The following is a 16,115-nucleotide window of genomic DNA, read 5'->3' as shown; positions in this document are numbered from 1 at the left end:
ATAATAATAATAATAATAATAATAATAATAATAATAATAATAATAATAATAATAATAATAATAATAATAATAATAATAATAATAATAATAATAATAATAATAATAATAATAATAATAATAATAATAATAAAAATAAAAAAAAAGGCCTCAGAGTAAACACGGGTGAGATTCTTTACAAATAATATGAAGTTCAAGTAAACAGACCTCCAAGCTGGTGGTTGAGGTTTCCCATGACCACTGGTGGAGCCTGGCGTGCGTCAGAGAGGTGGGAGGCCAAGCAGGGGTGACGCATGGATATCTCGCTAGGCAGTGTGGGAAAGAGGCTGCAGGGCATCCATTTGACCCCACAGGTCCAAGTCAGGTGTATCCCTGAGAGTATGGAAACACGGCAAGACGTGCAGGAACACACTGGGCCTGTAGAATGCAGAGTACAATGCTACGCAGTGACAGGAGATCAAATCTAAACCAGATGATGATCAAAACCGCCATTAATCATTTACTGCTCAGAAACCCAAATGCAGGAGACGTTCACATTGTAAACAAGCATCAATGACATCAATGACGTCTTCTCATGACATCATCACCAGTGATATAATTTCCAATCAGCGTGCAGTCAAACCCAGGCTGCGATACAGAGCTCCCTACTGCCCCTATAAGCTGTAGCTGACCATGCTATCAGTGCCCTGGCAGCTCCATCCACTGGGAATATCTCAGGGGCCGACCTATGACCTCTGACCCCAGCCCACTATGGCTTGTCTGAGACTGTGCCTGACATGGGCTCACATATCTCTTGGCTTGACTGGGTGGTCAGTACAGTACCACGGCAACGTATGACCCCCATCCTGACAGGACAGATACTGTGGGAATCCTTTCTGAGCTATATGGACAATATGCAGCCAACAGAAAGAGATTAGGGCTAAGACCTCGGTTACCCTATAGACCTCAGCGAGAGCTATGAAGAACTGAATCTCTGCCAAGCCTCCCCCTCCCAACCGAGAACTGAATACCCTTACACAAGTACTTCTGTCTGGGATATGGAATGAAATAATAATTACATTTTAGAGACAGGTGTTATCTTGTCCCCATGGTTTAGTGTACTGAGTGCTTACATGAGAATCAATACTGAGTGAGGGTGAAGTGTGAGTTAGCTCTGCTGCTTCGCATGAGAAGAGGTGGCTCCCAGGAGCGTGTTGACAGATGCTCCACAGATACGCCAAAGGGCCGCGTGGCCGTGGGAAAGCTTGGCTCGTGGACGAGACAAAATATGAGGCCATAAAAGATTATCTGATTGAGTCTAAAGTGTATTATGGATTCTTAATTGATGTGGAATAATGGTGTCAAGCTTTAGTAAATGATTCATGGAGGCGGACAACCGAGTCTTTGGTTGAAGATGGAATTGAATGAATGAATGTGTGTGTGTGTGTGTGTGTGTGTGTGTGTGTGTGTGTGTGTGTGTGTGTGTGTGTGTGTGTGTGTGTGTGTGTGTGTGTGTGTGTGTGTGTGTGCGTGTGTGTGTGTGTGTGTGTGTGTGTGTGTGTGTGTGTGTGTGTGTGTGTGTGTGTGTGTGTGTGTGTGTGTGTGGGGGGGGGGGGGGGCAGCCCCGGGAAAACAGATATGCTCCAGATAAGGGATGTGTGGCTGTGGGAACGGTGGGCTCACAGACAAGACAAAACAAGAGGCCGTCAAAGTAGTAGTTCCACAATGGAGGAACGAACTTCCCACCAGTTAGGACAGCTGAAACCCGACCAATCTTTCGCCGTCAACTAAAAGCACACTTCTTCAATCAATATCTGAAATGATGAGAATTTTATTTGATCAAATAACCTTTGTACCGTCTTCTACTATCATGCTATCAATGCTACTATCAATTCATGTCTTCCACTAATTAATCTTCCATGTCTATATTACTACCTACTATAATATGTCTCTGCTATACTATGCACTCAACACCGCAGGGCCCGAGTTTCAACACTGTGTGATGAACGTTGTCACTCAGCTGAAAGAGTTGCACCCTTCCTGCTGACTTGTTGTGTAGAACTTGTAAGTCGCTTTGGGTAAAAGCGTTCGGCTAAATGACAAAATGTAAATGTAAATATAGTAAGTCTGTCCTCAGAAACCTCTGGGGTAGTAAAGCACCCGTTCTGTTCCTGTACAGCCTCTCACAGACCTGCAGCTCAGGGTGCTGCTCAGTATAGCCAACCTTCTCAAGGACCACTTGCTTTCTGTCTCCAAGACTCTTTTTTTCTTTTAGAGATCAAAGGTCAAAACCTCTCTCTGGGACCAGTTTATCAGGGAAGGGGTTGTGAGACCAAAACGAGAGGGGGGGCTTGTTTTTGGTGGTCACTTCTAGGAGAGCTCCCAGTCACACAGGCAGTGGCCCATGAAGGTATAAAAGAGTACAAGAAGAGAGCTGCTGGAGAGAGAGAGAGAGGAGAAGCGTTCACCTACTCGTAAAAGCGCAGAGAGATAACGTGACTTGGTGTGAAAACCTCTACTGTATATAACTTGCTCCGCTCGTTCACCGTGTATAACCTGCTGCTTTTCCCCGCCTGTCATCACAGAAGATCTCCATGGCCCAGTTGATGAACTACTGGATGTATGTGGTTGTACTGTCACTGACGACCACCATCGGGCATGCTTTGCGACGGTAAGAATTTTCTTTGTCCATATATAGCGCTAGCGCGTCTGCCGTGATGATATAAAGGTTACGGGTGGAGAAAGAACCCAAACTGTGTTGATCCATCGCTATCTGAATAGAAGGGTCTGCTGTGCAACATGATTGCTTTAGCTGCGCCCACAGAGGAACCCCACATGTTTGTGTTCATAAAAGTTAAAATATGTGTTTTATTCACATGTCAACTCTTTGATAACCTTTTTTGAAAGAAAGAAAAAAGTTGTCCTTTTATAAATTGGACACTTTTTTTGTATAATGTTGCAAAAATAATGTTGGTTCTGGGACGATGGTGGAATAGTTTATTATTGTCAGATTCTCAGCAGGAGAAAATGAAGATACCCCCCCTCACAGTGAGCTGTGGTGTTCCACAAGGAAGCATACTAGGACCATTACTGTTCCTAATTTATGCAAATGCAATGTCATCAGCTTGTGACTGGAACTTGTTCCTGTTCGCAGACGACTCAGCCCTGCTGGTCTCTGACAAGAACAAGTTACAGGTTGAACAAACCCTCAGCTCAGAACTCGGCAGAATCTGCATATGGCTCGCTGATAACAAATTATCATTACACATGGGCAAAACAGAGTCCATTCTCTTCGGATCAAATAACAAACTCAGCAAAACCAACGGCTTCTCAGTTACAGTGGGTGACAATATTGTCACAAGGAAAGATGAAATTACATACCTGGGTTCCATCCTAGAGGAAAATCTTTCCTGTGACGAAATGGCATCCAATGTAATCAAAAAAGTCAACCAAAGAACAAGATTCTTGTATCGGATCTCCTCTCTGGTAAACAAGAATACCCTGAAGACTCTGGCACTCATTCAAGGGTACTACGACTATGCTTGCACCTCATGGTACCAAAGCACCTCAAAGGCACTAAAAACAAGATTACAAACATCACAAAACAAACTGGTCAGACTACTGTTTCTCCTAAAACAATTATGCCACATCAATGTGGAACGCCCTACCCACAGCCGTAAAAAAAGATTGAATCCCTACCCACCTTCAAAACCACTCTCAAAGAGCACCTACGGGAGGCTGCAATTCGAAACTGGCCCCCGTAAATGTCTGAACCCACCCACCCCCTCCTAATGTACAGTTCCCTCCCCCTCGTATGTATATATTTATTGTTAGGATCTCTGTTTAACAGTACTGTATATTTGCATATCTTGTATGTCACAAATGTAACAGTACTGCATATCTGTATGTCATGTATGTCATAAATGTCATGATTAGTTTAGATTAGATGATTAGATTCGATTTGTATATCTGTATATTGTGTATGTCATAAATGTCATTATGAATTGAAAATAAAGGGGACCCTGATGTAAAGAAGACGAAAGTCTTTCTCTGGTCTGCACCCCCTTAACAATTGTGTGTATTGATCTGTACTGTATTGTACCCATTCTGCAATCTGTTAATTAAAGTTTTCAATCAATCAATCAATCAATCAATCAATCAACATCTCCCAGAGTACTGTATCCCCTGACTCGTAACACTTCTTCTGCACACTGACTGCTACCCACCGGGGGAGGTGCTTCATCCTGCGTCTGCTTTGTCTCCAGGGTCACCCTCAGGAAGATGCCGTCCATCAGGGAGACTCTGGTGGAGATGGGCGTTTCACCCGACCACGTGTTGGCCGAACTGGCCCAGAGGAGCGGAGACGACCCGAGCAACGGGACGGCTCCCACGCCCTTAATCAACTACCTGGACGTGAGACACTAATACTTCATGACCTTTATGACCTGTGTGATCCGTATGAGAATTAACCCTTTCACTGCCACACGACAGAAGGTTAGCCCTTTACTATCACACAACCGACGGCGATGCTCCATCATTAGCATCATTTACTATCACGGTTGTGTGATAGTAAAGGGCTAACCTTCTGTATTGTCACAGTGAAAGGGTTAACCGGCTGTCGTGTGGCAGTGAAAGGGTATTAAGGGGGAAAAAACGTATATATATTTAAATATCATATTCTTTAAAGGCTCAATCTGAGATACCATCTGTAAACAAAATGGTTGTCATACTAGAGAAGAAAAAATTAAGTTTAATTCTGATGCTGATTGACAGACCTCTTGGACATGAGTTTTATAAACATTATGAAACCGAGAAGGGTTAATATAGGCCACTGTTGATAAATACATTGGGCTACGAAAGTTACAGAAAGATTGTTTTTCATCTACAATTCCAACTGTCAGCTACTATAAAACATTCATGTGTAACTAGTAGGATTTTCTTTACCTTGACGTTTCGACGGTGAACTCCAGTGATGCTTCTGAGGAAGAAGGTAAATGTCACGGTAAAGAAAACCCTATTCGTCTACACATTATGAACGTTTCATAGTAATTTAAGTTAACTTAGAATAACCTTTTCCAGATGTTCAAGGAAGTGTTTCAATAAACACATAATGTATCTGCTGAAAACAACAAAAGAAGAACATTTCAGTCGATTCCTCACATCTCGTTGCATAAATGAGTCGTTTTAAAATGTCTCATGTCTCCCTAAATGAAACTTGGAATGAATGAATGAATGAATGAATGAATGAATGAATGAATGAATGAATGAATGAATGAATGAATGAATGAATGAATGAATGAATGAAAACTTTATTTAACAGATTGCAGAATGGGTACAATACAGTACGGCTCAATACACACAATTATTAAGGGGATGCAGACCAGAGAAAGACGTTTGTCTTGTTTACATCAGGGTCCCCCATTTTCAATTCATAGTGACATTTATGACATACACAACATACATGACATCATGACATTTATGGCATAGGGACATACATGACATACAGGTATATAGTACTGTTACATTTGTGACATATACAATATGCAAATATACAGTACTGTTACCCATAGATCCTGACAGAGTATATACATATGATGGGGAGGGGACTGTACATTAGGAGGGGGTGGGTGGGTGGGTGGGAGAGAAATATACATACGGTGGGGAGAGAATATATACATACAGTGGGGAGGAGACTGTACATTAGGAGGGGGTGGGTTGGTGGGAGAGAAATATACATACGGTGGGGACGTGTCCCTGTTTTATGGAGAGGTTTATTATGTGTGTGATTTGATTTGATTTGATTTTATTTTATTAGGGATCCCCATTAGCTGGTGCGATAGCAACCAGCTAGTCTTCCTGGGGTCCACACACAAAAAAACACACAAAAACAATCACTATTGCAAAAAACAAAATTATTAAAAGTCAGTACACACAATGCATAATGAACCTACTGTAACAATTAATATAGCTAAAATTACATTAGTGTAAAACAAAAACAAAAAATTACTTTACAGTGTTAAAAACAATTTAAAACAATTTAAGATTCTTTTTAAAAGTGAATCTACTGTAAATGCAGCAGAGGTTCCGAGGCAGGCCATTCCACAGAGTTAATGCTCTAAAAATAAAAGATCTCCCCAGAGCGCTGGTTCTAGGACCTGGCAATTCAAGCTGCCCACTACTGGAACCTCTAGTGTAATGCTTGTGCACAGTATTACTAAAAACAATCTGATTATGTATAAAAACAGGAGTCTTACTGCTCATGACCAACTTGAACAGCACAAGTATATTAAAAGACAATCTATTTTCAACGTTAAGCCAAGAGAGGCGGGCATGCATACGGCTCACATTAGACCTTAGTGAGCAGCCCAGTACCAACCGTGCTGCCCTGTTCTGGACCACCTGGAGCTTCCTAAGGTCACCACTGGCAGCAGATGACCACATCGCAGAGCAATAGTCAAGATGACATAAAACTAAACTTTTCACTATCTGACATAAAAGGGGACGGGCAACAAAAGAAGCACATTTCCTGGAAATACCAATTGCTCTTCCCATTTTTAAAACAATATAATTAATATGCTGAGACCAAGACAGAGTGCAATCCAGCATCACTCCAAGGAGTTTAGTACTTTCAACTTGTTGAACTGCTGAATTACACAAGTTTAAATTAAGCTTTGGATTTGTAGATAACCTGTGCCTTGTTCCCAGCACAATACATTTAGTCTTGGAGATATTAAGGACAAGTCTATTACATACAGATACTACCCAGTCATGCACAACTTTAAGTTCTCTACTCAAAACTTCATTAAGTACATTGCATGATGGTGCCGCGTAATACAATGTTGAATCATCTGCATAAAGAACTGTTGTAGCACATTTGGTAGCCCAAGATAGTGATGACTGGGGTGATGGCAGCTGCTGAGTCTCTGAGGAATTTGGAGGGGATGTTAGGTTGGAGGGCGCTCAGTTTTTTGAGTACCTCATCAATTGTTACCATTTCCAGTTTGAAGTCGTCTATGTTTGTGAAGAAAATGTAATTGCCTACATCCAGCTTGTCTGTGATGAGCGTGTTGTCCGTCTTTATGTTTATGTTTTTTTTTTTTACTGCAGCCTAGTTGATTATTGAGTAATTTTCACGTGGTTTGTTTTTGTTTTCCTCAGTTTAGTCATTGATGAAATTGGTGCATTATATATATATGAAAATCAGACCTGTGTTGTGTATTAATATTAAAACGTTTTTTGTTTCTCCATGTCAGACGCAGTACTTTGGGGAGATCTGTATCGGCTCTCCTCCCCAGATGTTTAACGTGGTGTTTGATACGGGCTCTGCTAACCTGTGGGTGCCGTCGCAAAGCTGCTCACCTTTCTCTACCGCCTGCTGTGAGCACGCGCGCACACACACACACACACACACACACACACACACACGCACAATCATACAGACAAAAATTCAAAGTCGCACAATATGTTTTCCCAGATACAATGTGATATTTACGACTCAAGTGAATTTTGAACGTCTCAGTCACTCACAACAGGTACGATGCCTCCAAATCTCGGACTCACATTGACAACGGGACGGGGTTTTCCATCCAGTACGCTTCTGGGAATGTTCGGGGATTTCTGAGTGAGGATGTAGTTGTGGTGAGTTTGAAATTAAGGACCTTTTCCAACGAGGGGTTTGTTGTTGTTGTTGTTGTGGTTGTTGTTATTTATGTCCACCACGGTAGGCGGAGCAGGAGGAATTAATTTACTGCATTTTCCATTGACTTTCATGTAGTCATTGGTTTAGTTCACCTTTTTACCACCAGAGGGCGACAACAACAGCTTCAAATGCTGCCACCGAGACCACTGCAGGGGGTGTGAACAATGAATGAATGAAAACTTTATTTAACAGATTGCAGAATGGGTACAATACAGTACGGCTCAATACACACAATTGTTAAAGGGATGCAGACCAGAGAAAGACGTTTGTCTTGTTTACATCAGGGTCCCCCATTTTCAATTCATAGTGACATTTCAAAATGACAACTTGTTCTTGTTCGCAGACGACTCAGCCCTGCTGGTCTCTGACAAGAACAAGTTACAGGTTGAAAAAACCCTCAGCTCGGAACTAGGCAAAATCTGCATATGGCTCGCTGATAACAATTAAACTATCATTACACATGGGCAAAACAGAGTCCATTCTCTTCGGTTCAAATAACAAACTCAGCATGACCGACGGCTTCTCAGTTACAGTGGGTGACAATATTGTCACAAGGAAAGATGAAATTACCTACCTGGGTTCCATCCTAGAGGCTAATCTTTCCTGTGACAAAATGGCATCCAATGTAATAAAAAAAGTCAACCAACGAACTCGATTCTTGTACCGGATCTCCTCTCTGGTAAACAAGAATACTCTGAAGACTCTGGCAGGAGCACTCATTCAAGGGTACTACGACGCATGGTACCAAAGCACCTCAAAGGCGCTAAAAACAAAATTACAAACATCTCAAAACAAACTGGTCAGACTACTGCTTGACCGTACTCCTAGAACCCACCTCACCCCTGCCCACTTTGACAACCTAGGATGGCTTAGAGTAGACGACAGAGTACAGCAACTTGCAATGGGTCTGGTCTACAAGATACACTACACGACCAAGGTACCCATGTACATGTCAAAATACTTCCCAAAGGTCAGTGAATACCACGATCACAACACCAGAGGGAGCTCCACAAATCATGTTAAACCCAGATTCGGCTCAAACAAGGGACTAAACACGTTTCGCAATTATGCCACATCAATGTGGAACGCCCTACCCAAAGCTGTAAAGGAATGTGAATCACTACCCACTTTCAAAACCACTCTCAAAGAACACCTACAGGAGACTGCAATTGTATGTAACAATAAATGTCCTAACCCAACCCCCTCCAATGTACAGTAAATGACCAAGTATGGTTTTGTCAATATTCCAATGTACAGTTTTGCTTGTACAGTTGTACAGTGTTCCCCACCCACCCCTCCTCCAACCCCCCCACCCCACCCATGAACCACCTCCAATGTACAGCCCCCCCCCCACCCACCCCACCTACCCAACCTCCCCACAATGTACAGTTTTTACGTCAAATGTATATACTCTTTTCTGGACTCTTTTTGTATCACAAACAGTACTGTATTTGCAAATCTGGTATGTCATAAATGTATAGATGTAGCAGTACTGTCTATCTGTATGTCATGTATGTCATATATGTCCTGATGAATTGAAAATGGGGGACCCTGATGTAAACAAGACGAAAGTCTTTCTCTGGTCTGCATCCCCTTAACAATTGTGTGTATTGAGCCGTACTGTATTGTACCCATTCTGCAATCTGTTAATAAAGTTTTCAATCAATCAATCAAATCAATCAATCACTTTAGGACATACACAACATATATGACATCATGACATGTATGGCATAGGGACATACATGACATACAGGTATCAGGGTCAGCACAGAGACATTGCAATACTAGACAGTTGGCCACTCCCTCCGTCCCAGCATGGTTTGGGCTTGCAGCAAAATGTGTGGTTTTAGTTGTTAAGTGTTGCAGATGTTATAATTGTGTGGTTTATTGTCTCTTTCCATGTGTTTACTTTAAACCCAGTTACACTGAGTTGCGTTTTGATGAATCAAGAATCAAGATGTTTATTTTGTCACATACATACCAGGGCATACAGTGAAATGCGGGTGGTCATGCCCGCATTGATTGTGCAAAATACAATAATAAAAAATAGGCATAGAAAAAAATAAACATAGAAAAATAAAATAGGTAAGACACAAGATATGCATGGGCTTGAAATATTGATGTGCTTTTCTTTGTATCCTTTATTTAACCAGGGTAACCACATTAATATGTAACCAGGGTAACCACATTGATATGTAACCAGGGTAACCACATTGATATGTAACCATGCAGGGTAACCACATTGATATGTAGCTAACCAGGACAATCACATTGATATTTAACCAGGGTAATAACATTGATACGTAACCAGCGTAACCACATTGATATGTAACCAGGGTAATCACATTGATGTTGTTTAACCAGGGTAATCACATTGATATTTCCACCTCTTTTTCAAGTGGACGCTGGCCAAGACATTTTAAAACAAACAAGATAGTGAGAGCAGACAGATACTAAAAAGAAAACATCATGCAAACAGGCAATATTAAACTACATGTCAAGAAGGTGTCCATTTCTTTCTTTAAAACGATCAATTCTAAAGAGGGACTCTAGCTTCAAATCAAAAGGCCACAAGAGACAACATAAAACGTATGTGTACATGTCATACGTCCTTCATTCATTGGGTGGAACTATTTATGATGACCCACTATAACATGTGGACATAATGAGCTTCAATGAGCACCCATTCTAGTTGTTGTTGCTGTAGTGGTGATAGTTCTTGTTGTTGTTGTTGTGGTGGTGATGGTTGTTGTTGTTTTTGTTGTTGTTGTTGTGGTTGTTGTGGTGATGGTTGTTGTTGTTGTGGCAATGGTGGTTGTTGTTTGTTGTGATGATGAATACATGATTTGACAGAATGTATAATAAACCATGTTCTCACCATGGCTCTCCACCCCCAACAAGCTACATTCCTTTGACCTTTCAGCACCTTCTGCGTCCCTAGGTTGGTGGTATCCCTGTGGTTCAGGTGTTTGCTGAAGCCACCTCCCTCTCCGCCATGCCCTTCATCTTTGCTAAGTTTGACGGCGTCCTGGGGATGGGTTACCCCAACGTGGCCATTGATGGAATCACTCCGGTGTTCGACCGCATCATGTCCCAACATGTCCTAAAGGAAGAGGTGTTCTCCGTCTACTACAGCAGGTGGGTTGAAGAACCGGTGCCAACTAACCCCTTACCCCCCTGACCTGAACCAGCGTTCATTTGATTGATTATTCAGATCCCCATTATCATCATCAGGGTCAAAGAAACAACTGTTCATCCTGAGGTCCATGCACATTAATGTTACATTGAGAACTCAGTAGAGCTCAGATGTCACCACTATGCTACACATGCTACTGAATGTGTGTTTACACAGCAAATGGTTTTTTTCCCGACCGCCGTCAAGTGCAAATCGGCAATAGTGTTATTTGTTCTAAAACGTTCCCCCTGAATGAATTATGATGATTCATAACTTCATCATTTGTTCCTATCCATCTTATGGGCAGTGGCCATTTATCCATAGTACAAAAAAACACTGACTAACCGAACGCATCTGGCAGCTGGGAGGGTGTTGCCTCAGGTAATGTGATGGTCTGTGCGGGGTCATCCCTATGTTCCCCGGGTCCTATGTTCCCCGGTAGCCGAACATAGGACCCGGGGAACATAGACATGTTCCCGTCTGTGCAGTCCCAGGCATTGTTTCAGCCCCCCACTGCATCTGAATGACTGAAGCACATTTAGCTGATTATCTTCTGTGTAATATATCAACAGTTGCATTTTATCCATGTCTGCATCCAAGTCTTTCCCGATGTACATGTCTGCTTAACCAAAAAATAAATATATAACCCCCCCCCCCCCCCCCCCCCCCCAAAAAAATCTCACCTTAAGCCTTACATAAGATAAGCTGTATAGGTATATAGCCTAGGCAAGCTGAACACCCTCCAGTTAGCTTAGCTGGATACCAGGACCCCTTCACCATGCTGTAATGTTAGTTTGACTGAATAACAAGCCACAATCGTCTTACGGGGGAGGAATATTTCCAAACTATCCGCAATGTAAAATGTAAATTGAGAGCAATATCTCCTAAACGTCTAAGTCAAAATGCCAACAACAGAAGGGCTGAAGTAGTCTCTGTGGCAGCATTTGATGATATGCAGCCATTTAATATACACTGTATCCTGGTTCTACATTGTGGTTTGAAGGCTGTTGTTTCTTCAGGGACCCAAAGCACTCTCCAGGTGGAGAACTGGTGCTGGGAGGGACAGACCCAGACTACTACACTGGAACATTCAACTACATGACCACCAGCGAGACCGGCAAATGGCAGGTCAACATGAAAGGGTGAGGGGTTCAGTCTACACTGTGTGTGTGTGTGAGTGTGTGTGTGTGTGTGTGCGTGTGCGTGTGTGTGTGTGTGACAGTCTGTGCCCACATCTTTGTACTGCCATGCAGCTGAACGACAAGGACATTCAAGTTTCTTTATTCTCCGCTTTACTCTCAAAGCCAGATTACAAGTGTTCCCAACCAAGTACAACTTGACCTTATGGTCGCCTGAGAACCATAGAAGGTTAACACTTTCACTACCACACTACAGAAGGTTAACCTTTCACTATCACACTACAGAAAGTTAACCTTTCACTACCACATTACAAACGGTTAACTGCCTATAGTGTAGTAGTGAACACGTTAACACTTTGTAGTATGGTAGTACAAGGGTTAATATCCCAAACTCCCCTGCAGTCCCTTTTGTCTATTAAGATCATAAACTGACCCAATATGAGCCCTCAAGGTGTCTTGGCTGCAGGGTGTAATACCGGTCAAAAAACTCCACCCCCGTCACCACCTCTGTGACCATTAGATCACAGCATTGATTGTCAAAGTAGGGTCTGAGGACCCCCAGGGGTCCTTGAGTGTGTCCCAGGGGGTCCCCCGGAAAGTTTAATTACAATTAATTGAATTAAGTAAAAGTTAGGCCATGAGCGAATATTTAAGAGTGACTATTGTGTTTTACTTCATCCACTGTTATCTCCTCAACTATAGACACAGTTATGGCAATACAATTATAGTACAGTAGAAGTAAAAAATAGGCAGTGTAAACAATATAATTAACTCTGAATATATGCATTAAATAAGAACATAAAATCTGCTCAGTCCCAGAGATGTCATCTCATCAAATGGGCGTCAGCTGCCTTATGTGTATCAATTCAGGTGTCGCCTCCCATCAACTATTGATATGCACCTCTGCAGAGGTTGTGTCCTGAATGCACACTCACACACACACACACCTACACACACACACGCACGCACGCACACACACACACACACACACACACAAACACACCTACACACACACACACCCACACACACACGCACGCACACACACACACACACACACACACACACACACACACCTACACACACACACACACTACACACACACACACACACACACACACACACACACACACACACACACACACACACACACACACACACAGCACTTCTCTCACTCTTCCTCTGCTCTTGTTCCTCCAGTGTGTCAGTGGGCGTCGAGATGATGTTCTGTATGGAGGGCTGCACTGCAGTGATTGACACTGGCTCCTCCTACATCACAGGCCCCGCCTCCTCTGTGTCTGCACTGATGAAGACCATTGGAGCCCAGATGGATGAGAGTGGGGTAACAAGCCACATATTGCCTTGTAAAAATGTGTATAGTGCCGCAGACAAAAAACCATATAACTCTGTTTTAAGTTTTTCACTGATTTCAAACGTTATCATCTAAAGATGGTAAGTAACAATATTGTCTTCATTCATAATTAAAAACAGTAGAGGTTGAGTATTGCGATATACCACATCCACACAAGTGGTTTGAATTTACTTTACAACTGCAAATATACACAAGGCTGTCCGAAGAAATGTAAAAACTGAGTTATATGGTTCTTCGGTGCAAGGGTTAATTTATTCCACCGTAATACATGTTGTAACTAAGTGATCCTAAATGGGTTGTTTTGTTCTCTTCTCCAGTACAAAATAAACTGTGATATAGTGCAATCCTTACCAAGCATCACCTTTCACCTGGGAGGCCAGGAGTATGCACTCACTCAGGAGGACTACATCTTATGGGTAGGTAGGATGAAAACGTTGCCAAAACGTTTTTACCTCATATAAATACCCAATCTGTAATTCAAATGTAAACCAGTTAGCCCCATCACATGAAACAAAAACTCAACAAAGATAGGAGACGTTTTCATTCTAGTTGATTGACTGAGCTTTTGATACAATGACTAACTTTAAACAAGAGGTGGATGTATTTTTAATTATATTTCCTGTGTTCTATTTCCTATGTTCTGATTTACATTAGTAGTAGTAGTAGTAGTAGTAGTAGTAGTAGTAGTAGTAGTAGTAGTAGTAGTAGTAGTAGTAGTAGTAGTAGTAGTAGTAGTAGTAGTAGTAGTAGTAGTAGTAGTAGTAGTTCAGTCATCATCACACATAATACAATAATGCACAATCATTCAACAACCTTTGATTTGGCATGACTGAAAAGGTACAGACTGAATTATAATGCTTATACATGCCTGTCCTATATTCTTAACAAAATGAAGACTCCAAAACAGTATTCTAAAATAAAATACCAAAAAAAGAAAATGTATTCACATTTGTAATCTTCAAAAATAGCTATACAAACCATTTTCTTAAAAACCAAAAGTGAATGACTCATTCTTAAATATATATCAGGATTGTTCCACAAGTTAACCCCAACAATAGAACCTTTGCACACCGTCCGGGAATACCTTTGCTTTAGCTCTGTACATTATTTGCATAATTTTATAATAAACCAAATCATAAAATTTCATAACATGAGACTTTATAAACAGTGGATTTGTGTGGTCATAGTAACCAGCCTTATAAAGGCTCCGAATGGCCCGAATGGCATTGATCTAAAGAAAGTTCCAATAAGCTTATTTTAAATTAATCGACAACTTAATTGTTGAAACATGTACCGTATATATGAATATAACCTGGCTATATGGTATTCAGATTGCATCTGGGCTTTACCCAAACTGTTCCTGTGTTTCTCAGCAGTCCCAGTTTGAAGGGGACGTCTGCACGGTCACCTTCAGGGGTTTGGATGTGCCGCCCCCTGCAGGACCTATCTGGATCTTGGGAGCCAACTTCATTGCCCGCTACTACACTGAGTTCGACCGCCGTAACAATCGCATAGGCTTTGCCACTGCTGTCTGACAGAACATCGCCCACCTACACTCTGGGCTTGTGTTCACTTGCCTTCATGAACACTTCCCTCATAATCAAACCAATCCCATTCTTCTAATTAGATAGTGGGGAATGCACAGGTGCACTACAAGGGGAAGAGGATTCGGATGTAGACTCATCATCGTTGTCCAACAGTTTTCCAATCCCTCTTTCTCCATCAATTATGGGAATGACATTTTATACCAGTTGCACTATTTTACTCACTGACTTCCTTTTCAACTCTTATTTTTGCGGTTTAAGTTTGTAAGCATTTTTTGGGAAATCACAAATGTCCTCTGTGCATGCTGATATTGACGACACGATACAGTAGCGTTTTGTTATAGTACCAATTAACTCCATTCTGTATTTGTATTGTGTTGTTGACGTAACAAGAATAAACTTGTTTAATGGAGTCAAAATCATTGCTGGCTGCAGAAATATTATTTCCAATTTGCTTTTATTTGAGGATGAAACACCACATATAAAATGGAAAACAGCTTGCTAGATACTCAGCTTGATAGGAACTCAACCTGCTAGATACTCATCCTGTTAGGAACTCAGCCTGCTAGATACTCAGCTTGCTAGGAACTCAGCCTGCTAGATACTCAGCCTGCTAGGAACTCAGCCTGCTAGATACTCAGCTTGCTAGGAACTCAACCTGCTAGATACTCATCCTGCTAGGAACTCAGCCTGCTAGATACTCAGCTTGCTAGGAACTCAGCCTGCTAGATACTCAGCCTGCTAGGAACTCAGCCTGCTAGATACTCAGCTTGCTAGGAACTCAACCTGCTAGATACTCATCCTGCTAGGAACTCAGCCTGCTAGATACTCAGCTTGCTAGGAACTCAGCCTGCTAGATACTCAGCCTGCTAGGAACTCAGCCTGCTAGATACTCAGCTTGCTAGGAACTCAGCCTGCTAGATACTCATCCTGCTAGGAACTCAGCCTGCTAGATACTCAGCTTGCTAGGAACTCAGCCTGCTAGATACTCAGCCTGCTAGGAACTCAGCCTGCTAGATACTCAGCTTGCTAGGAACTCAGCCTGCTAGATACTCAGCTTGCTAGGAACTCAGCATGCTAGATACTCATCCTGCTAGGAACTCAGCCTGCTAGATACTCAGCTTGCTAGGAACTCAGCCTGCTAGATACTCAGCCTGCTAGATACTCAGCCTGCTAGGAACTCAGCCTGCTAGATACGCAGCCTGCTAGATAC

At 42.1% G+C, this 16,115-nt stretch overlaps 1 protein-coding gene across 1 annotated transcript; it reads left to right on the top strand.

The window, feature by feature from the left end:
* Positions 1–2,570: 2,570 nt before the first annotated feature.
* On the top strand, positions 2,571–14,893 carry LOC311243639 (renin-like; the record flags this gene model as incomplete). Its single annotated transcript, XM_084332942.1, has 9 exons — positions 2,571–2,647; positions 4,242–4,389; positions 7,230–7,353; positions 7,496–7,614; positions 10,617–10,813; positions 11,870–11,992; positions 13,187–13,328; positions 13,676–13,774; positions 14,732–14,893. The coding sequence occupies 9 exons, from the start codon at positions 2,571–2,573 to the stop codon at positions 14,891–14,893; spliced, it is 1,191 nt and encodes a 396-aa protein (XP_084189068.1).
* Positions 14,894–16,115: the final 1,222 nt, after the last annotated feature.

Source organism: Notolepis coatsorum, assembly GCF_963971535.1.
Source record: "Notolepis coatsorum genome assembly, chromosome: 17".
NCBI classification, from domain to species: domain Eukaryota; kingdom Metazoa; phylum Chordata; class Actinopteri; order Aulopiformes; family Paralepididae; genus Notolepis; species Notolepis coatsorum.
This window is presented reverse-complemented; position numbering and strand designations above follow the sequence as displayed.